The sequence below is a fragment of the Callospermophilus lateralis genome, chromosome 2 (assembly GCF_048772815.1).
Source record: "Callospermophilus lateralis isolate mCalLat2 chromosome 2, mCalLat2.hap1, whole genome shotgun sequence".
In the NCBI taxonomy this organism is placed as follows: Eukaryota; Metazoa; Chordata; class Mammalia; order Rodentia; family Sciuridae; genus Callospermophilus; species Callospermophilus lateralis.
This window is the reverse complement of record NC_135306.1, coordinates 104773502-104795707: the sequence shown is the minus strand read 5'-3', so window position 1 is coordinate 104795707 and position 22206 is coordinate 104773502. Positions and strand designations below refer to the sequence as shown.

At 42.0% G+C, this 22206-nt stretch overlaps 1 protein-coding gene across 1 annotated transcript; it reads right to left on the bottom strand.

The window, feature by feature from the left end:
* Positions 1-4117: 4117 nt before the first annotated feature.
* On the bottom strand, positions 4118-21960 carry Scn3b (sodium voltage-gated channel beta subunit 3). Its single transcript, XM_076843673.2, has 6 exons — positions 21906-21960; positions 14983-15146; positions 12438-12663; positions 9136-9274; positions 4561-4641; positions 4118-4193 (listed from the first exon to the last, which is right to left on the bottom strand). Exons 1-5 carry the CDS (start codon positions 21958-21960, stop codon positions 4578-4580), a joined length of 648 nt encoding a protein of 215 aa, XP_076699788.1. The 3' UTR covers positions 4118-4193; positions 4561-4577.
* Positions 21961-22206: the final 246 nt, after the last annotated feature.

Here is a 22206-nt window from a genome sequence, read left to right as displayed (position 1 = left end):
GTAGGAAATAGTCCCGTTTGTGCCGAGACTGTTTTCTAATTGTGTTCCACAAACCTACCAGCACACGTCCTTCAGTGACTTCCCTCCATATCACATACACTGCCCAGTAGGTGCAGTTCTTGCCCAGTGGCGATGGGAAGAAGGCTGAGCAATACTGGCTCTGCAGTTTAGCTGGCTTATGACAGAGGTTGAGGCTGACCTGTAACTCAGGCTTGTTTAACAACTAGGACCTTCTATAAAATCAAGTGAGGAAGGGAGCTGAACTAAATATGAGGTACATACCACCTTAGCTTTTAGAGATTAAGTAAGACTTGGATGATGCTGTTTTTCAAACCTAAGGTCATCAGGCCTGTTTAGGGTCTAGGCTAGTATTCAACACAGTGGATGCTGGAAAATGCAGAGTGAGTGCATATCAGATTGGTGAGCAAGCACATCAACCATCTGGATATATTTTCAGTGACTACATGAATTCACTGAGTTAGGGTTTTCTCATTTACAAAAAGAGCTGAGACGGGTTTTTTTCCCTGCCCTTCACCTCTACCATTTCCATGTGAAACTGGGAAAGTGGAACAAAAACATTTGAAATATGTCTAGCTCTTGCTTCTCCTTTTTTCTTGCAATGATGCAATCTTATAGACTTTTCCCTCTGATGTGTAAAGTAGGTTCAGAGATTCTAGATGTATTTTTCCCTCCACTTGAGACAGGGTTTCACTATATTGCCTAGGAAGATCTTAAACACATGGGTTCAAAAGACCCTCCCCATCCTCAGCCACCTCAGTAGCTGGGACTACAGGTACACAATGCTGCATGCAGCTCATATATTGCTTTTTGATGTAGTAGTTCTTGGGAGGAAAGGGATCCACTGTGTCTCTTTATTTTTTGGTACCAGGGATTGAACTCAGCCACTCAACCACTGAGCCACATCCCCAGCCCTATTTTGTATTTTATTTAGGGACAGGGACTCACTGAGTTGCTTAACGCCTCACATTACTGAGGCTGGCTTTGAACTCGCCATCCTCCTGCCTCAGCCTCCCAAGGTGGTGGGGTTACAGGTGTATGCCACCACACTTGGCTTATCTCCTCTTCTTAAGCGTTCACCGCTCTACACATTTCCCAGCATATTTCTGATTTGAAAATTCCTTTTCTACTAATATTTCCAGTTCGACATTCAGTAGAAACCAGAAACTCAGAAGGATGTGTGGATGTGCAGATGTTTGGGGATAGAGAAACTAAAAGACAGTGCTATTAAACAGACTAAAAATGAAGGTTGGGATAGGGATGGGAACTGACTGTCCAGGTATTTTCATGCACAGGTTGGGGCTTTGATATAAAACCTAGATGGTGGTAAAGGTCAATAGGGAAAACTGCTCCCAGGACCTATAGAGTTGAGCAATCAAGTTCATGGCTGTTAAGCAGTAAGAAAGGGAAAATCACACTCAGCCTAGCTTGACCTTTAGTGAATTGTGTTATTGAGGATTAGTCATGGGAAACATCCAGCACCAAGACAACAAATGGGGTTTCTAAAGTGATTATAGCCCTTGAAAACTCTTCTAAGCCCTTTAATAAGTAACAACATACCAGATAAAGCTTCCAGAGCTACACACATTTAGTCAAGATCTTGTATAGGAATACATGAAGAAACGGGGAGGTGGGCGAAGACTTCACGTAGGCTGGTGATCACAGTACCTTCTAGATGGATAGTCAAGATGAAGTCTCCCAGGAAGGAGTTGAATTGCAGTTTTGGAGAAATAATGATATACAAACCAACCAGAAGGAGAACCAGGGTGGAATGGGCTCTCAAAGCACATTTGTAGTATTTACCAAGAAGCAAAGTGGCAGAGAAGTAGGAGAATGGGATTAGGGTGGAGAGAAGATGGAGACATCTGGACAAGCAAGAGAGGCAGAGTCGGATGGGAGTTTAAAGTGAGAAAAGAAGCAGCTGTGGTGTAAACTGGAAGAGGAGTCAGAGGACCTGGATTCTAGTTCTCCACTGATCATCAAAGTGACCTGATAATCCAGTAAAGCTACTTAACATTATAGCCTCCATTTCTTCATTGATAACATTGACTCCTAAGAACATTCACCTCTCTGGAAGAAATTTAGAAGAAATAAAATAAATGGAGTGAAAATGCTTTTGCATGCCATGTAGCTTTTGCGAAGGTATCAAGGATGAGAAGTGTTGAGAATATTTAAAAAGAAACAAAGAAGATAACTTGTGAAGAATAAATGATAAGCATCATTCGGTCCATGAAAAATAATTTAGAAAACATCTAGTGGTTTTTTTTTTTTAAAGAAAAAGGCAATCATACATACCACTTGGTTACAAATTAAATGATGGTCCACTGGAAACAAGGGGAAAGTGGAGTAGGAGGAAGTGACTCGCTGCTGCTACAACCTCCGCATCAACCAGGCTTGTGATTGGGTAAACCTCCCACTGATTCAGGCCCATTTTCCCAATTACAAATTAAGAAAAATGCTCTATATCATCTCCTTTACTTCAGAAAGGTGGTGTGGCAAATTACCAATAAGAAGGGTCTTGAATTTATTGCAAATGTTTTCTTCAACACATTAGACTCTTCATATGTGTTAAGGATCTTATTTCAAGTACGTCCTCAGGGATGGAAGAGATGATGAGCTTGTCACGTGATGCCCAAAGCCAATGGAGAATAGGCTTTCAGATCAATTTCCCCAGACTTGAGGGCCTTCCTTCTTCTGGAATCCCAGCACTTTCGTCTTCTCATCACATAAAACCTCCCCCTCTCTAAGCACTAGGTGTGAAGGATATCACACATAGACACTTGGACAAGTCATTACATTAACAAAAAAAAAAAAAGAAAAGAAAGACACTAACAATTTTCCCATCGTTTTTCTGCTCTCTCAAAATTCAGAAAAGACAAAAACCAAAAGAAAACGAGAACACCTAACAGTACAGATTCAATCATAGGTGAGGTATTTGGATGCCACCTCCCCATCTGTCCCTTATCACTTTGTTCATCATCCATCTCAGACTAACGAGTATTTTTCTTAGTTTGAATATTGTTCTCAGAGGCGATTTCCTCCTGGGGATATATCGGATTCACACATCTTTAATAGGAAAATTCTTCCAGTCTATCTCATGTACTTCTGTGTCTCCTTCCTTGGCCAGTTTCTAGTTCCCTGAATCTATCAAAGTTAACCTAAGCTGTACCATCCACCTCAAATCTGTACTTGTACAAAAGGCATGGCTACAGCCCAGCTCAATGTCAAAATCTTTTCAAAAACAGAATAATCCATACTTTGGAGTGGAAACTGGGCAGCATCCAAAGTTTATCTCTGTATAGTTTGTCCTCTTAATTCTCTTATATGGTTGAGCTCTGTGTGAGCCTCAGTTGCCTCTTATAAAATGAGGACTAATACTGATCCACAGACACTTGGAGAGGAAGAACTCAGAAATTTCAGTCCCAATGGCAAGGTGGTGTGCTCCCCAGAAAGAGCACACATACATCATTCCAGCAAAATCAGGAGTATGGTGTATGGATTTTAAGAGCCACTTAGATTGTCCTGGGTCCTTCCCCAGACTCTTGTCCTTGGCTTCATTGAAGGACTGGATGCAATCCAGGCCTTAGAGACCTATGGGGGATCTAGTCCTGGAGTACTAAGCTCCAGAAAGCATTTTAGTCTATGCTGAAGGATCTTTGTCACTGAAGAACCTAGAGAGGCATGCTTCTCTCTGACGCTCTAGTCAAGTGGGCCACAAACTTGAAAAAAAAACTGACTTCAAAGAGTCCAAGTACAAAACATGCTTTTGCTTTACTGAAACTAATTACTTCCTCCTTCCAGTAAGACATCCATTCTCTTGAAGCAATGGAGAATGAGCCAGTTCCAGCCAGTTGGGGGAAGAGGGAAGTGCTACCTCCAGCAATGGTATGAAGTTATTTGGAGCACAGGGAGAAATCCAGTTGGCACTGGAGCGGCTGGCTTGAAAGCGAGGATAGGCAAGGTTGACTCCATGTAGATATGTTGGCTCCTCAGCTCTGGCAAAGTCTCATGGTGAGTTAGGAAGTCAGAGGTGAAAGCTCAGAGGTGGGTGGATATATGATGAATGAGTAGAAGGATGGATGCAGGAAGAGAAGCAACGGGGACCACGGGGCACCTTCCTGATGCTGCTGACATCACGGAACCTGGGATAGCCAGTCCCTTAGTGTTCAGGACACCTACCAATGATAAAACAAATCACTCAGAATTTCCATCCCAGCCTAGTCCAGTCCAGCCCAGGCAAATCCAAAGACACTGACCAAAAGAGGGAGTGGAGAATTGTGCCCTTGTTACCATGGGCAAGGAGTGTGGCCTGGCAACACTCAGGTCAGCCCTTACCTTCTGAAGGGCTTGACATCCTACAGAGCTGTGTGACTTAGTCATCAACTTAAAGAAGTACCCTGAGGGTAGGGATACCAGACCGGATAGAAATCTAGAAATCCACTAAAGGGATCAAATTCAAGGTCATGTCAGTTGTGGGTGACAAAGTCACTATGCAACCAGCCATCTACATCCACCTTCCCCTCCCAAGTCCCAGGACCTCACCTCAAGTCATATCACTCCTATTCCTCTACAGGCACTGCAGAGTTCTCCTTGTTCTCTGAAGGGATGGCAAGGTAGTCAGACCTATAAAGGAAGGGGAGGGGGGAAGAGGACCAGTGGGGCTTGTGAGACAAGGAAGGAGCAGGGCACAGGCAAGGCTGTCTTCAGGACAGCTCTGCGTTTCCTTCTGGGGCTGGTTTCCAAGACAAAACTAGAATGACCCTTTCAACAGATTAGAATAATACATCCTCTCCTGTATTTGTATATGAACACACCCACTAGCAGTATCTGAGTCTTCTTATGAATCCACACTTCTGCAGGACTTAACTAAAAAATACTGGCTAAATTGAATGGAAACGAAATTATATTTTATAGTTATTTTAATTTTTATTTTCCTGATTATTGGTAAAGTTGAGCATTTCTTCATGTGTTTATAGGCTGAGTTTCTCCTTCAATAATTTATTCTTCTAAGGTATTTGTTTTTTTCGCATTGATTTTTCTTTGCCAGTTTCATGTCTTCAAAATTTCCTTCAATCTATTGTCTGTAAACTTTTAGATGAAAAAAATTTTTTTGGAATAAACAATTGATTTTTACATATAAGATAATGAGAAACGATCATATTTTCCCTCTTTGATTTGTACCTTTTGTATTTTATTTAAGAAATTCCATGTCCAGGTAATATTGATATTCTCTTATATCCCTTAATAGAATTTCCAAGTTTTACATCTTACTTTGTCTATAAATTTACTCAAAGTATTTTTGTTTGGCATAGGAGATGCGTAATTTTATTTTATTTTTCCTACATGGACAAGGAATCCTCCCTCCACAACTTACTTGACAGTTCCTTCTTCTCTCGGTGATTACAATGACATCACTTTTATGTATCCTTTTTTTATATATATATATATACTTTCATTAACCTTTGGAGGACTTTCTGTTTTGTTCTGTTTGTGCATTTTATACCTATCAGTATATACCTAAACAGTATCACAGACTGTTTACCCTGATAGAGGTATGAGCAATTTTAATCCCTATTAGCTACTTTTCCGGAACCTAATTGTTCCTTCTTTGAATTGGCTTAGACCAGAGATCTACAAACTATGGTTCACAAGCTAAAAATGACTGTTACTTGTTTAAAGTGTTTCAAACACACAAGAAAAACAAAGAACAATGGGTGTCAGAGATCCTACGTAGTTTTGCAAGACTTAAAATATTCACTCCTGGCTGTCCTTTGGTTTAGATGATTTTTGGCCCTTTGATCTTTCATATGACCCTAAAAGATCAATTTATCAAGTTTCTTAAAAAATTCAATGGAGATTTTAATTGGCATTTTACTGAATTTGAAGATTAATTTGGGAGGGAATTGTTTTAATAGTGAGGATTTATTTTCCATCGGTTTGCTTTTTCTTGTGTCTTTCAGTAAAGTTCTATAATTTTCTTCTTAAAGGTCTTGCATATTCTTGTCAGATTTATTTCCAGGTATTAGATAATATTTGCTTCTATTATAATTAAATTTTTAAATATGTTCCTAAATTAGTTGCTGTAATATAGGTGATTTTTTATATAGCCATGGGCTGTTCTATAATAGGAACATGTTCTGAGAAATATATGTTAGATGATTTCAGCCTCATTGAACATCATAGAGTGTAATCACACAACCTAAAATGGCAGACACCACCGGTTGATACAATTTATGGGGCTGCCACAGCATACGCAGTCTATTACTGACTGAAACATTATGTGGCACGTGCCTGCATTCAGATTTTTATAAGAAACTTGATGGAATGTTCTTACTAGTTCTAATTGCTTGCTCATAGATTCTCTTCAGATATTATATGCAGATAATTATATTATGGATGTGAGCAATGATAATTTAGTTTCTTCCTTTCCAATTTTTACCCCCTCCCCTTTTTGTATTACTTAGCATACTGTGTAAAATCTCCAATTCAATATTGAACAGTAGGGGGAAGGGATGATATTCTTGACATATTCTAATGTTACAGGTATTTCTTCCAAGGTTTCTGTTTTTTTATTAAACTGTTCTTTTCCAAAGTTTCAAAAGACAGATATCTTCTGTAGACTATCTTAGTAGCTGCTGTTTATCAGTTTAAAGGAAGTTGGTTTTTAGACATAGATTTATTTATTTTTATCCTGCTCAGGACCTACAGATGTTCCTTGACTTATGATGGGGTTATGTCCCAATAAATTCACCATAAGTTGACCATATCCTAAGTAGAAAATATATTTAACATATCTAACCAACCAGACATCATAGCTTGACAATGTAGAACACTGTAGAGAGATCTCACAGCTGACTGGAAGCTGAGCCTTGCTATTGCCACTCAGCAATGGGATAGAGCATACTACATATTGCTAGATTGGGAATAAACTGAAATGCAAAACTTCAAGTAGTTTTGACTGCATGTTCATTGCTTTTACACTATCACAAAGTCAAAAGTCAAAAATTGTAAGTTGAGTTATCGTAAGTAGGGGACCAGCTGACTATGAGTCTTGCATGTGAAGATGCATCTATCCTTCTCTCAGCCACTTCTCTCTTATACAGGTATCATTTCTTCTGCATTCTCTGTTCTATTCTAATGAAGCACCTCATTTTTTCCATCCATTTCCTGTTTTTCTATTATTCCATTCTGTATAAGTCCCTCACATTTCTTTCGGTTACCTGTATCCAATTTTCTATTGAACCAATCCATTTGATATTTTATTGACTACATTTTTTTTTTATTTTCAGAATTTTTTTCTGCCTGTCCTTTTTTCCTAGCAACTTACCTTATTTTTATGTTTTAAGTTTTTTTTCCCATTGCTTTAGCTATTTTAAACAAGCTTATTTTCTATACTTTCCCAGGTCCTTCTTATCTGAATCTCCTAGGAGTTAATAGTGACCTTATGTTATTTCTCTTGTTCATATGGATTGTTTTCTTTCTTACTGAGGATTAAACCTGGGGCGCTCTATCATTAAGCTATATCCCTATCCCCACCCCCACCTTTTTTCTTTTTTTTAATTACAGGCATGATCTCACTAAGTTGCCTAGGCTGGCCTCTAACCCATGATCCTCCTGATTTGCTGGGATTGCAGGAATATACCATAACACCTGGACTATTTTCCACAGTGACTTTTCATTTGGGGTTGGATTGTGAAATCCCTTCTAGCAGTAATTAGTCTAAAGAATCCTACTGGACCTTGGCAGAGAGAGGGTCCCTTCAGAAGGGTTTTCCATTTGTTTCTATAGGATACTCCCAGTTATCACTGTCCACTGCTTAGAGTTTCCTTGATCACATGGATAGTATCAATTTAAGTCCCACATTTTGTGGGAAAAGGCTATGGTTACTAATTCTCAAGAATCATTTATTTTTCTGCTTGAGTCAAGATAACATGGATAGGTTTCCTGACTTTTCTGGGGGCTGGTGGGCTGGTAATTTTCTGGTCCACCCTTGTGTGACTGGTAGCCCTTTGGGGATTCTGGCTTTGCTGAGGATCTTAGTTCCAACTCTGTTTCTTGTGGGGGCCCAAAGGTAGACACTTCTGTCCAAGCACAAACACTTCCTGTCCATGCACTAAAATCCAGTTACTAAAATCCAAGTAACTAAGTCACCAGGAATTACAACTTTCCTTCTTTCTATCCTCATATATAGTCTGTAGTAATTTTTATTTTCCTGAGATCATAGATACCATGCAAAATGAGGCTTTCTTGATCAAACATTTCCAGGTGGCAGCAACTTAAGCTTTTCAGATTATTCCCTCAGCAATGTTGCTAGAAATTTGAGGGCTGGTTTTTGTCTGTCTTTTCCTGTCTTTCTCTCCCCAAATAACAGTCCAGCATGGTCTCTCAGACCCTTTGCTATTATAGACCCCATCATCTCTCACATGTGCAAAATTGGCAAAGGTACAGGCGCACATCAAAAGATTGGAGACCTTACTCTGAGGATTTGATCATGGTCAGACTCTAGGGGATGAACTCACGGTTTGGAGCTCCTTATCTCATAAAGGTGGGCTGATGAGTTCCATGGTATTCATGGAACACATATGCACACACATATACACTTGTATACATATACACATATATTTAATACGTGTGTATTTATATATGTGTGTACATATGTTTGTGTATATATAATTCTGAGTCAAACAGCTGAACATGATGGATGTCAGGAACAGAGAGGTCTGGGTTTGAATCCCAGTCTCCGCACTCACTGTGTGTTCCACCTGGGCAAGCCATTTAACATCTCTGAGCCTGCTTCAACATTTATAAAATGGCCATAACATAATAATGCTAATTTTATGGGTTTGTAATGGCAGCCGATGTTCTTCACCTCAATGGTTAAGTGTGCAGGCCAACAGTCAGCAGACCTAAAATCAGACATTGCTTTGTCTCTTACAGTGGCCCTTGGTGAACTCTATATTTTCATCTGTAAAATGGATACAATAATGTTGCGTACCTCACAGGTAGTTATAAAGAGAAAGGAGAAGGATGTGTATAAATTGCATAACACCTCACTTTTAACAGCAGACACTCAGAAGGGGCTAGTTATCCTTATTACTTTGGCATCTTTGGACTCACGCATTTTCTTGGGCTGCTTCTTCAGCCTTTGAGACCTTTCTGTAGCAATATATCATCTCGATGAGCAACCACAAGGTGAGGAAGACCAGAAGGATGTACATCATGATTTCTGAGACCACAGAAGTGAAGTCTTCCCCAGCTGCAAGAAAGAGAATGAGCTTCATAATGTGTATGTCCCACAAACCCAGAGCTGTCTTTGGGGTTTTAGATCTAGGAAGCCTATTTTTAAGTATGACTTAAATAAGCACTGAGTCTAAAGGAACTCAGGAACATGTTCTTTCCAACTCAGGAAGATGTCAGAGGAACTTCAAAACCTCTGTCAGTTTTTTCACTGAACTTCATTGGCTATTCTGGAGATAGGGATGAGGGAGAGTGATGGATGGAAGAAGTAGAAGAACAGCAAAAGGAAACTTGGACTCAGAATGATATATACACACACATATGTACACACATATATAAATACATATTAAATATATGTGTATATGTATATAAGTGTATATATGTGTGCATATGTATATATATACATATGTATATATGTCTATATATGTGTATACACAACCACATACTTAGGGAGGGAGGAAGGTAGGGAAGAAGAGGGGAGGAGAATTGGGTCCCAATTGTACTACTTACTGGTTTGGAAACAGTCATTTCCTGCACTGGAGTCTTTCTTAATTTGTAGAATGGGATAATAATTCACATCAGTCAGGGTTACTGTGAAAGTTACATTACCTAGTATATTTAAGAATATCTGTGTGGGCTGAGGGTGGAGCTCAGTGGTAGAGTGCTTGCCTAGCATGGGCAGGTCCTGGGTTCAATCCCCAGCACCACACACCAACAGAAATGTAATGAGATGCAAAAATCAACACAAATGTAAGGCACATGTCTTATTTTAACCACCTATAACCTCTGAACAGCAGGTGGTGGAGGTGATGTCCCCAGGGAGAGTGCATTGGACCAAATCCCCTCCATAAATTGAAGTACTTAATGAGTTTTTGTTGAATGAATGAATACAAATAAGTGTTGATCTGTTTTGTTCCACGATCAACAAAAATGACAATTAGAACATGATACATGGCATATAGTCTGATATAAAGGAAGGAATTAAATTCAGTTTGCAATTATCCACAGAGTCCAAATCATCCCCAAAGCTTTGTTGGTTTAAACAAAAGAAAAAAAGCAATGACTTCTAGCCATGAACTTCATCTCAGAGAAGGTGGAGCTGGAAGTCATAGATGTAGCTTGAGGCATGTGTCGTCTCCTAGCCTGGAAGAGGGTTCATATTTATGTCTTAATTTATGTCTTAGAGACAGAAAGAGCTTAAACCAGGAAAAATTTAATGTGAACAAATAGAACCAGACAGATTCTCTGGGTCAGGAATGGAAGAAATGGCATGTCACAGTGTCACAATGGAGGGTGCACCTATGAGTCATGTGAGGGCAGTGAGTATTCAGTATGGATAGCTGTCAAGGGGTCACAGAGGCAAAAAGAAGGAAGAGGAAAAATGGCAGGATGGTGGTGGAAGGAAAGGTGCTGTGGGTTAGCTTAATAAGCAAAAGATCTGGACCCTGGTCCTCCTCCTAATGCTAATTAGCTCATGTCCCTAAGCCAGCCCCTCTCTCACTCTCATGGAGCTCTGTTCTCCCGGCACAAAATGAGAGGCTCCAGAACTGCACCCTCCAAGTACCTGAGGGGAGTCATTTTAACTTACACAAACCAGAAATCACCCAAACCCATTGCACTCACATCTACAAAGGTAGAATGGAGGAGCCTTGCTGGATTAAATCTCTAAGTTTCTTTTCAGCCCTACCATCCACAAGGCTTTGTGACTCTGTTAACAAACTTGTTTTTCCTTCTCTTCTTACCTGAAGCGTGCTGCGGTGCCTGACAGGCTGACTAGCTTAGGTTTGTCACAAATTTCCATCAGATGTGCCCCCAGTGGTTTCTGGAGGCAAAAAGCTGAAGCCTGAGAGAGCAGGAGGTGGGGACAGGAACCTTCCTAGGGTCTGGCAGGTACTAGCCAGCAGTTCCTGATGATGAACAGCAGGGGGCACCAGGCGCCCATCCCCAGGGAGGAGCAAGTGTAAACAGAGGAAGATAATGGAACTTTTGAACAGATGCATACCTCAGAGAGCTTCCCGCCCTGTCCCCTGCGTCTCACACAGAGGAGACAGGCTCAGAGAGGGGATGTGACTCATCACATCTCAATTCAGGTAGCCTGAGTGTTCTGCACATTCAGAAGTGATCTGCCTTCTGCTTCAGTTATAGCGTCTCATTCTCTGTGGTTCACTCTCAACACTGAGGTCTTTACTTCACTGTTTTGACCATAGTATTTAAAAAAAAAAAAAGAACTTGTAGTCTGGAAGTTAGGATTCCTGGGTCCCTTTTCTAGGAAGAGTACTATCTTTAGCTTGATCTCTTCTTTCATGCCCACAAATCAGGGCCTATTCATCATCCTGCATCTCTGGAAATAGACCTCCTGAGAAAGAAAGGCATCTGACATGTGAAGAGGTATTTGCAAGGGGCTCAGAGCTGCAGTTCTCTGAGTCCTCTGACAGTAGCACCAAAGCAGAATATGAGTGCCCTCAAAGTCCTCCCTCCAGGTTCTGGACTTGGAATGCAAGAGAAATATCTGAGTTAAGATGCTGAGAGGACTTCCCACTAACAAGAAATCAGCTGAAAGGTCTGAAGACCTTAAAGACTGGAGAGCTATCAACTTGTCCCTTTCTCCCAGCTGAAGATGGATTTATGCGAAGATGTCACAGCTGAGGAAGGAGTTGCTTGTGTGACTATTGTGGAGAGACAGACAAAGATAAAAAGCTTGTCAAATTTTGGGCTCAGAGAGTGGTTCTCAAAGTGGGGTTCCCAGCAACAGCAGCATCCCTAGCAAGTCAAAAAAATCTGTGTTCTAAAAAGGCCTGCAGAAGATGCTGAATGCTGAGAAACAATGACGTGGCTGTATATATTGCTTATAGACAGGAGAGGATTTCTAGATAACTAATATTATACAATTTCTTTGTGCCCACTGAATCAGGTTAGAGAAAATGGCATCACTAAATCAGTGGCTCTAGGCTTTGTGGAGGCTGTCTTTTTTTCCTCTAGTGGACCAAGAAGAGTTCGTTTTACTGTCATCTCCAAGCCTTCCTGCTTTGAGAAGGCAAGCTGGTGAAGTGTTTGCAGGAAGCTGGCTGCTTGAGGAAGATGGGTACAAATACATGGGTTTTGCACTCTCCAAAGACTCTCATATCCTCCAACCCCCAACCCAAAGAGTAGGACGCCCCAGAGACCCTGTGCCCCAGCCTCACCCTCCTCAGTAACTCTGAGGGGAATCAGCCGCGTGGTCTTCACAAAAGGCCGATGGGCCTCAAACTCAAACTCTCGAGACACGTTGCAGGTGTAGAGGCCAGAGTCATTCAGAGTGACGTTGAGCACTGTGATGGACACATCTTGCAGGTCCTTGCTCCCATTCCACTGCAGGCGCCCTTGGAAGGGGCTTTCCACCTCCTGATGGCCATTTCGATACTCATAGATCTGCAGGTAGAGGAGCAGAAGCAGGTAGAGCCAGGAGAAAAGATAGGGCAGGACAGCCAAGATGGAATGGGGTGGAGGAAAGAGTGGGAAAGTGAGAGGACCATGTGGCCAGAAGACCCAGAGGTGCAGGGGAGGACACGGAAAGAAACAAAGACAAGAAGATGGACACAGGCAAATGGGAGGGGTAGGCGGGAAAAAGCTTGGCAGGAAAAATAAGGAGAAAAATGGGAGAACAAAGAAAGGTGGAGAGGCATACAGAAGATCAGGAGGGGAAATTGAGAGAAAGAAAGTATTGGAAGGAGATAAAAAGGGAGCTCAAGAGAGAGTGTCATGGGACAGCCAGAGACAGAACTAGGTGAGGAGACCAGGAAAGGTGGTTTCATGAGCAATGAAGACACCTGACAGTCCTGCACTCAAAATGTGACCCTCTGAGCTGCTACCCATTAAGGGACAGTGGGGAGATCTGGGCCAGGCCATAGGAAGGGAGCCTAGGATGCTGAATTGTGATCTGCCAACCGAGAGGCACATGTCAGGGCTTTTGCTTTGCTTTGGGCTAAATTCAAATTGAAATCTGCTTTCTTAAATATCTTTTCTCAGGCACCTTTCCTTCTGACATGACACTTTTGTTCTCTATAATTGTGCTATTCGTTCTAGTCTCCACTAGCCACATGTGGCTACTTAAATTCAAATTCCTAGAAATTGAATGCAAAATTCACTTCCTCAGTTGCACTTTCTCCTCATTTTGGGGAGGCCAAGAAGAAGGGTGGGCAGCTTGTGTATGACTGGGCTTGTCATCTACGGGGGCTTTTGGATCTGGCCAAGACCTCCAGCCTCCTGTAAATGGGGCACTGGCTTCAGGGCAGCTTCACGGATGTGTCACTATCAAGCCTGAGCCAGGCTCAAGACGTCTCTGCTGGTTCCTAAACTGGCACCTGAGTAGAGCCAACCTACACCAATATGGCACACAGAACAGAGGTTAAAGCGTTAAGAAGGAAGAGAGCAAGCAAAATCAACTTCACCCTGCTGTTTGTTGTCTCCATTAAAAGTCTTTGTAGAGAAGTGCCCCCAGGATGGCCGGACAGAGACCTAAACAGAGGCTTTAAAATCTGCAGTCAGACCACCTGGGTGAAGTCTGAATTCTCTTACTTAGGTAACATGTTTGAGCCTCAATTTCCTCATTTCTCTCTCTCTCTCTCTCTCTCTCTCTCTCTCTCTCTCTCTCTCTGTGTGTATACATTTTTATGTAGGTATGTGTGTGAATATATATATGCACTCACACATACATCTTTTTCTCTGGGAAATACTTAATATAATGCTTACTATATTCCACGAATCATTTTAAATGCATTAAGAATTAGAACTCGTAAGTCCTGGTAACAACCCTAAATAAGCTAGCTATAATTTATGTCCCCATTTAAAAATAAAGAAACCAAAGCACCAAGATGTTGAGCAACATGACCTGGACCCAGAGCCAAATAGCATAGGGTAAAGCATCAACCCCAGGCAACCTGCTCCAGAGTCAGTGACAGTATGAATGATGGTCATCTCTAAGGTAGCATTCGAAACATGCAACAACCACCTTATTAACTTACTCCATCTCGTGGGATGGTGAGGAGGACAAAATGGACAGCACTGGAACAAACCAGCCAGGACTGACATTGCTCACGGCACAGGTACAGAGTCAGGAGCAAATCCCTTAGTTTAAAATCCCTTTGCCAGGAGCAAATCCCTTAGTTTCCAGATCAAGGGGAAGCCTGGGAATTCCTGGCGGGAAGGATGGAGGCATGACCCTGGGAGACAGGTTACAGCGAGTCTCCACTACAGAGCTAGCTAAGTCCGCTATGTACCTATGCGGTTGCACGGGGACACCAGCTGAATATCAACCTTGGTCATCCCTGTCATTCTTATTTCACTGGGATGGTGAGAGTTCAAAGAGCTGGGTTATTATTATATCATTATGTGAATATAATGATGCTTCAGGTTCTTTCAGTTTCTTTACTAATTTAGTCCATCTCATAGGATGGTGAGGAAGACAAAATGGGCAAGAGGCCTCGCAGGGTGCCTAGCCTAGAGGAGGCTCTCAATAGGATTTATTTCTTTGTCCTCCTTCCCCTGCCTGTAACCAGGGCTGTTTGTGGCTGGACAAGCACAAAAGCGGAGCTAACTAAGACTGGAAGTTATCTCCTCCTCAGGAGCTGTCAGTGCTCAGAAGAAAAAGAGTCAGTGAGTGTTAGATCCCCATCTCCCAGACTGTCAGGAGCCAGGCACACAACAGCACAGACGGGTAAAAGAAAGGCCAGAGGCAGCAGTCGGACATACAAGAAAATCTTTACCGCCCTCGGGCCTATAGAACCACTCCACCACCGTGGTGGCCTCCACCTCCTCCCTCTTCATGCAGGAGATGCAGCGCAGCTTCATGGGGGTTCCTTGGACAGCCTCCGTCTCCGAGGGCACTTCGACACACACAGGGAAGCAGACGCTGACTGGAGGGAGCACAGAGGGCAGGGAAGGGACAGCAGGCAGTGGGAAGGGGGGCAACCAGAGGGAAGCATTGGAGGACAAGGAGGGAGAGAGAAACGACAGAGACGAATCATTAGATAAAATTGAAAATACCTGTTCCCCTGAGTCCACACCCAAGTTCTCTAAGCTCAGAGAACAGAAGCAGAGCAAGACGAGGGAGATGTGAATGACCCAGACATGGACTGAAAGCCTTCTCCTGGAAGCAATGAAGATGCAGCACAGGACAGTCTTGGTTCCTACCCTCAAAGTCTTAAAGTCTAGGGGGGAGATTGGGCATCCAGGGACCATCCACCCACCCCATCTTCACCCCAGCACTCACTGAAGTCCACTCCGTGCCAGGTCTCTGCTAGGCTGGAGGTGGAAAGATGAACAAAATGGTAACCACAGCCTCAAGGAATTTATAATCTAGAAGGGAACATGTTTCTACCTATGATAAACACATTCCTTCTGGGGAAGGGAGAAGAGGCTGTGAGTCTGAGGCTAGAAAGGTAGATGGACAGATCCCTGCTGTGAAAATCTCTGTGTGTCCTTTATAGTATGAGACATAAAATACTCTAAAGGCACAGAGATGTAAGCACATCTATGTTTTAAGAAATCTGTGGGTAATTCTGACACTTGGACGGTGGAGCAGCAGAGGGGAACACGATAGTCTGACCACTAGGCTAGAACAAGTCTCTCTGTAGAGGGAGACTAGGTTAAAATCTAGAGAGATCTGATTATGGGACACTTTACATGACACATGGAGGTTTAGACTTATGTTATGGTTCCTGCCTTCTAGATAAAGTCCATTTCAAGAAAAATAAATCAGATTGTAAATTCAGAAAATCAAAAGTGAGACACAGCTGTCAACAAAAGCAAGAGCGAATGTGGGTTGCATTAACAGATGCACGGCGTGCAGAAGGAAGGAGGTGCAGTTCCTCTGCAGTGTTCAGAACAAATCTGGACTGCTATGATCAGTTCGGGATGCCATATTTTCAAAAGGAAATTGTTTGATGAGTGCATGCCCAGAGATGAACAAGATGGCGAGGGGCCCACAGACAAGCCTAAAGTCTGGTAAGGAATGAATGGAAGGACTCAGGGTGGTAAGCTGGGCATGGAAAATACCTATCTTCAAATATTTGAAGACTGGCAGGTGGAAGAGAATTTGATTTTACCCAACTCCAAAGTTTATAAGAAAAAATATAAGTTTAGCATAATAATAACGGATTTTCTAATGTTAGGATTGTTTATAAATACAAAAAACTATCCAGTATGGGAGCTTATGCCTCATGGTGTGGAAGACTCAAAAATAAACTGGCCACCAAGAATTCTTATATCAGGACTCTCGAAGTTTCCTTCCGAAACTGCCCTCTCATGAACTAATGATACAAATAGAACCTCTAAGAAGAAAAATAAACATCACACATTGACATTTAAACCACCTAGGTCATCATTAATGGTCAGCCTATCCATCTACTGAAAGTTCGGAACTATAGGAGATTAAAATGAGACTGACAGAGACTAATTTTGAGTCAAAAATGTGTGGGCTGCAGTTATGGCTCAGTGGTAGAGCGCTGGCCTCGCACGTGCAAGGCCCTGGATTCGATCCTCAGCACCACATAAAAATAAATAAAATAAAGTTAAAAAAAAATAAATACTGTGGTTGGTTAAGAAGTCAACAGATTTTACTTCCATTTTTAAACTTCAGAGTTTAAAAACTAATGACACTATAATTAAGGTTTAAACAGTCAACATAAAATAAATGTTAATTGGTTTTCAGTCTGTCAGGTAAGCTGGGCTTGTGTTATCTTGAGTTTGCACAAGGGCCTCAATGGTTTGATAGAGAGAGGGTCCACATCTAGGTAAAACTGATCAGAAACACTTTCAGCATGTGATGAATTTAAAGTCTTGATCACAATCCTGCTTAAAAAAGAAAAAGAAAAAAAGAAAGGAGGTATTGTTTGTGCAAGTTTGTGAGTGTACAAAGGGGCAGAGGGCATGCAGCAAGAACTCTGTGTAGCACAAAATCTTGGAGTCCATTCATATTTAACAAGAGGTGGTAAAAGCAAGTTCAATGTCAATGATCTCAAAAGCAGGATGGGTAAAGTCCCAAGGAAGACATGGTTATGACTATAGAGATAGGAAGATAATGGTATTTGGCACCTGAAGGAATGAGTTTGATTCACAAACCTTTGAGACTCAGTTTATTAGGCAATAAAATGCTACAAACAATATCTGTGTAGTGTATAGGCCATGGAAATTCTATGGATTTGTGTGAATGCATTTTATATGTCACTTATTAATGTTATTTTATCCTGCATTTGTTTGCTTATTTATTTGTTTGTTTTTGTTTGCTTATTTATTAGAAAAATGTATTGAATGCCCATTGTGTGCTGGGCATTGTTCTAAGCACAGAATCTCAGTTCTCATGGAGCCAAATTCCAGGGTAAGAAGAATGAAAATGAACTACATTATATTGTAATAAGTGCTGTGAGAAAAATAAAGCACAGGAGAGGAGGGATGAAGGGAGAGTGAATGTACAAGGTCGTTGGAGGTGACCTCACTGAGAAGGTTAACATCGGACAGTCACTGAAGGAAAGAAATGATGGAATGAGCCACAGGGACGCTCGTGTGAAGTCATGCCAAGCAGGGGAAGGAGCAACTTGAGGAGTCAAGGGTCCAAGGGTCCAAAGGATTGTGCTTGTCATGTTCAGCAAAGACAGCAGAGAGCAATCACTGCACCTGGGGTCCTGGATAGTACATTGCAAAATAGCCACAAAGCGCTCCCTTCTCATTTGCTTGCCCTTTGCAATATGACCTCCTGTTCCTTCTGTGAAGAGGTCAAGTCTATGTCTCCCCCGCCTGAGTCTCCAGATCACCACTTCCTTTCTTTCTATTGAAAGTAAGCTCTTTGCAAAGAGCTAGCAATGTGGGAAATATAGCAAAGGAAGTAAGCATAACAGGGATGAGACAGTAAGGGAGGTCAGGGCAGGATTGCAGCCGGATCTACAGGCCACATTAAAACTCTTGACTTTTGCTTAAAGTGACATGGAGAGCCCTGGAGGGTTCTGAGTGGAAGCATGGTCAGATCTGATTTGTACTAAATTACATGATCAGCCTGATGTGTTGAGAATAAATTGGAGAAGTGAAGGGGGACAAGAGTGGAAGCAGAAAGAACAGATAGGAAACTGGCATGGTAGTCAGATCGGAAGATGATTTTGCTAGATGAAGATGATAAAAGAGATAAAGGGGTTTGAAAGGGAATCATTTGCTGGATTAACACCGTGGAACGGGTGAAAGGGGTGTTCTTTAGTGACCAAATAGGTGGGGTGGCCAAGACAGGAGCACCGTTGGGCCATTAATAGTTAGGGGAGGGAAGGTGGGATCTAAGCAGTAAGGAGAGTGAATGTGTAACAGCAGCCTGTGCAGCGGTCCTTCTCTTTTCAGTGATGATAATCCAAGGTATCTTCAGAAGGCCCAGGGCTGCCTTTCTCCTGGCCAAAGTCCAGCTTCAAGGCAGGAGCACACTGCTCCTGTGGTCCTGAATAGTCATTGCAAAATGGCCACAAAACTCTCTCTCCTCATTGGCTTGCCCTGTGCAATATGACTTACTGCTCCTTCTGTCAAAAGAAAAATCTATTTCTCTACCCACAAGTCTACAGTGCACCATTATGTAACACTGTAGGTATGCTGTAGGTATCCAAGGAAAGATTGTACATATATATGGCAGGAGCTCAACTTACATTGCTGCCTATCAATGATAAACTCCTGGAATAACATTGGCCAAATCATTTGACCTTTGGACTCTTCTTCAACGTCCATAATAATAATGAAGAAATTCAGGAGAAAGAACACTATGATGCATTCATTAATGATGATTATATTCAACTCATCTATCACCTCCATATTTTTCTCTTCCTTGGCCATTGTCACACTGTCTTTTCTGGCTTGCTCTAGAATGCTTCTTTTGCAATAAGGTGATGAAGGTTTTAATTAAAATGTAAATAATTTCCGAAATGGGGTCACAATTGCAATTAGTTTCAGATGTTAACTCCTGAGGTCATCAAATTAGCCTGTCATGTAGCAGGGTCCTGAAGGAATGAGGTCTAGGAAGGGCTATTAGGGGAAGAGGAAAAATTCCCCAACACAGGGGACCAGTGGGAGAGTAAACCTGAAGAAGTGCACAGAAGGCAACAGGAGCTAAGGGATGGGTGAGGCCTTAGGAAAGGTGATGGCATGTGGAAAGGGGGAGGGAAGGATCAGAGGAGAAATGCAAGGACAGCAATTGAGCACAGCTGCACATGTCCACAGAGAAGCCACAGAAGACTGAAGTCAGAAGACAGGATTCTCTAGCCGTCCTTTCCTCTCCCTAAGCTTATTTTCTCATCTCTAAACTGGGAATAATATTCCTTTCCCTTCAGTACCCTGTAGATTGATACGGGGACCAAAAGAAGTAATGAATTAAAAATTGCTTTGTAATCTGTGAAGCATCAGGCAAGTGTAGGTTTAAAAATTCTTATTATTAATATTATATGATTTATTAAGAGAATAAGGGAGTTTTTTTTTTTTCAATTCATGCAGAAAGTAAATGGAGAAAACCCTTTCCATTCATACTGGCCATCATGTAAGAAATCAGCTTGATAAAGGGGGAACATGTCTAGCTAAATGCTTTCCAGTATTATAATTACATGCAAATAAAATGAAATTGCATTTGTGAGTGAGGCTCTTTCTCTTACATTTAACAAAGAGGCATCCTGAACTCCTTTTTACCTTCTGCAGTTTCTCAGTCTGGTGAACCAACGTTCATGTTGAAAAGATGCTGAGAATGAGCAAGGAGAGATGTAATGTGGTCAGATTTTCCAAAGTTTTGGGGGGTGGAGGAGGGAATGGGCACTCCAACAATTCTAACAATAGTCTGTAAACATTTCCCCATCATTCAGTTGTGAAACTGAAAGGAATATTAGATGTCATCTATGACAACTTCCAAACTTTACATATAAAGAAACACACTCTCTTAGGTTGTTACATAGTATGATAGAAGCAACAGAGCAAGTTCTAGTTAAAAAAAAAAAAAAAAAACACTTGGACTACAGTGTGCTTTCTCATTCCAATGGAATTCAGACAGGAATGCTAAAAACTTAAAGTCTGGGAAGAAAACCTATGCGGACTTCACCCAACCTTTCTCTACAACTTCAGCTTTATCCACACTCTCTCTTATCCTGCCAGACTATAACCACTCCTAAGCCTCACAACCCTAGCATTTCCCTGGAGCAAATCTCAGCCTTAATCTTCAAGGCAGGTGAGCTCATTGGCAACCTATTATGTCTGCTTCATCTCCAAGTCTGGTGTATTGCACTGGGAATGGATGGCAGTAAGACTGCCCTTGGGGCTGGCATTACTCTCCCTCCTCATCCTTCTTAGCCTGTCTCATCAGGCTTTTTTTTTTCAGCAGGAAGCTTGGTTCTGCCTTTGGTCACATGCAAAATCCAGATAATGCTGGCAGCCAGAGTTAGACCCAGAGACTGGACAAAGATACGGAGGCAAAAAGTCAATTCTCATCAGCATGTCTGCCACTGCACAGGCAGAATGAGTTTCATGCAAAGCATGGGAGAATAATCCAGTTGTCTACTTTCAGTCAGGGGGTGGGCACAATCCAATGATCCTTTTTATTGATTTTAGCAGGGAAGAAGGTAGCAAAGATCATGTAAAGCAATTTACCAACTAAAGAGACACATGTTTGATTTAAGAATATAATAAGAGACACCAAGGCCGAGATGCCTAGAACTGCACACACATACACACCTGCGTGTTCATACCAGTCCATTCAGATGTCTATACTAACATGTTCAGACACATGCTAGTGCACATTCAGACACTGAGACTCAGAGACACAAATATCAGCTCTATCACATAGTAAGACATTATCATATAGACTCGTAACTCCCTTTGTACACATTCAGGCACCCCACTTCAGGCCCATCCCTTGACATAGCTCTGCTCAGCCTTACTGTTGTCAAGTGTAGGAGTAACTTATTTGGAGGGGGGGAAGGTCATCTCAGTATGTCACAACTGACAAGTTTGTTCATCTTTGAGGGCAAAAAACCCAGCTCCCCAAACATCAAAGCATCTTAGCTCCACAAGTATACCAAAACAACAACAAAAACATTTCCCCGTCTATTTATCTAATACATAGCAGCAAATGGCTTAAGCCTGTTTCCCCCTTATTCCTTACCAAATTAAGCAAATAGATCAACAATCAAAGCACTTTCATTCTCAAAATCCATGCACCCAGCTTTTGGGTTGTTGTTGTTAATATAGAGAAAAGACTCTGAAGACCCAGTGATCTTTCCAGGAGGACTGACTCCTCATTGAGAAATGAAATGTGACTGCAAGCAAGATTTTTTATAATGAACGTGGCTACGTTCCCTTTCAGTAAAGGGGGATGGGGGGGGGGGGGACTTAAGAATGATCACGAAAAGAGGAGGAGCGAAAGAACCACCAAAAAAGGTTGGGGGAATAAAGCTGCAGGACAACTGGGAGGTGCCTTTCCAATCTTAAAATTCCATTCTCATGGAACCCATTTAGATCTCCATGTCTGGCAGACATGTACAGAGGGAAGCCAACCAGAGCTGCTTCTTCTTTTTTTTTTTTTTTTTTCATCAAGGACATCAATAAGTGTTATTATCGTTAGCATGATTACAGTTATCTCCATCTCGCATGGCAGGGTGCTGGCTGGTACTTACCCCAGTAGATGAGAACGAGAGAAACCAGGGGGAACAATCTGTTGAAGGCAGGCATCTTTTTCCGCGGGTGTTTTCCGGGGCTAAAGGGAGAGATTCCCTCAGTCAAAGACTGTGCCCTCAGATTCTTTCGAGGAAACCCTTTGGGACGGATTGCCCAAAGAGGGCGACTTTCTGACTCAACGAAGGGCGCCGTGCCTGGGGAGGCTCTGCTGCCGTTGGAAACCGGGAAGGGGGAGGGGGAGGTCCCAGCTCCAACCTATCCCAGCAGAACCCAATTCGAGGGAGCGATCAGCAGCGCCGG

Coding starts and splice junctions, on each gene's coding strand:
- Scn3b (XM_076843673.2), bottom strand. CDS start 21,960: ATGCCTGCCTTCAACAGATTGTTCCCCCTGGTTTCTCTCGTTCTCATC. Junction 15,147..21,905: donor TCTCGTTCTCATCTACTGGG/GTAAGTACCAGC, acceptor TGCTCCCTCCAG/TCAGCGTCTGCTTCCCTGTG. Junction 12,664..14,982: donor AGGGCGGTAAAGATTTTCTT/GTATGTCCGACT, acceptor CTCTACCTGCAG/ATCTATGAGTATCGAAATGG.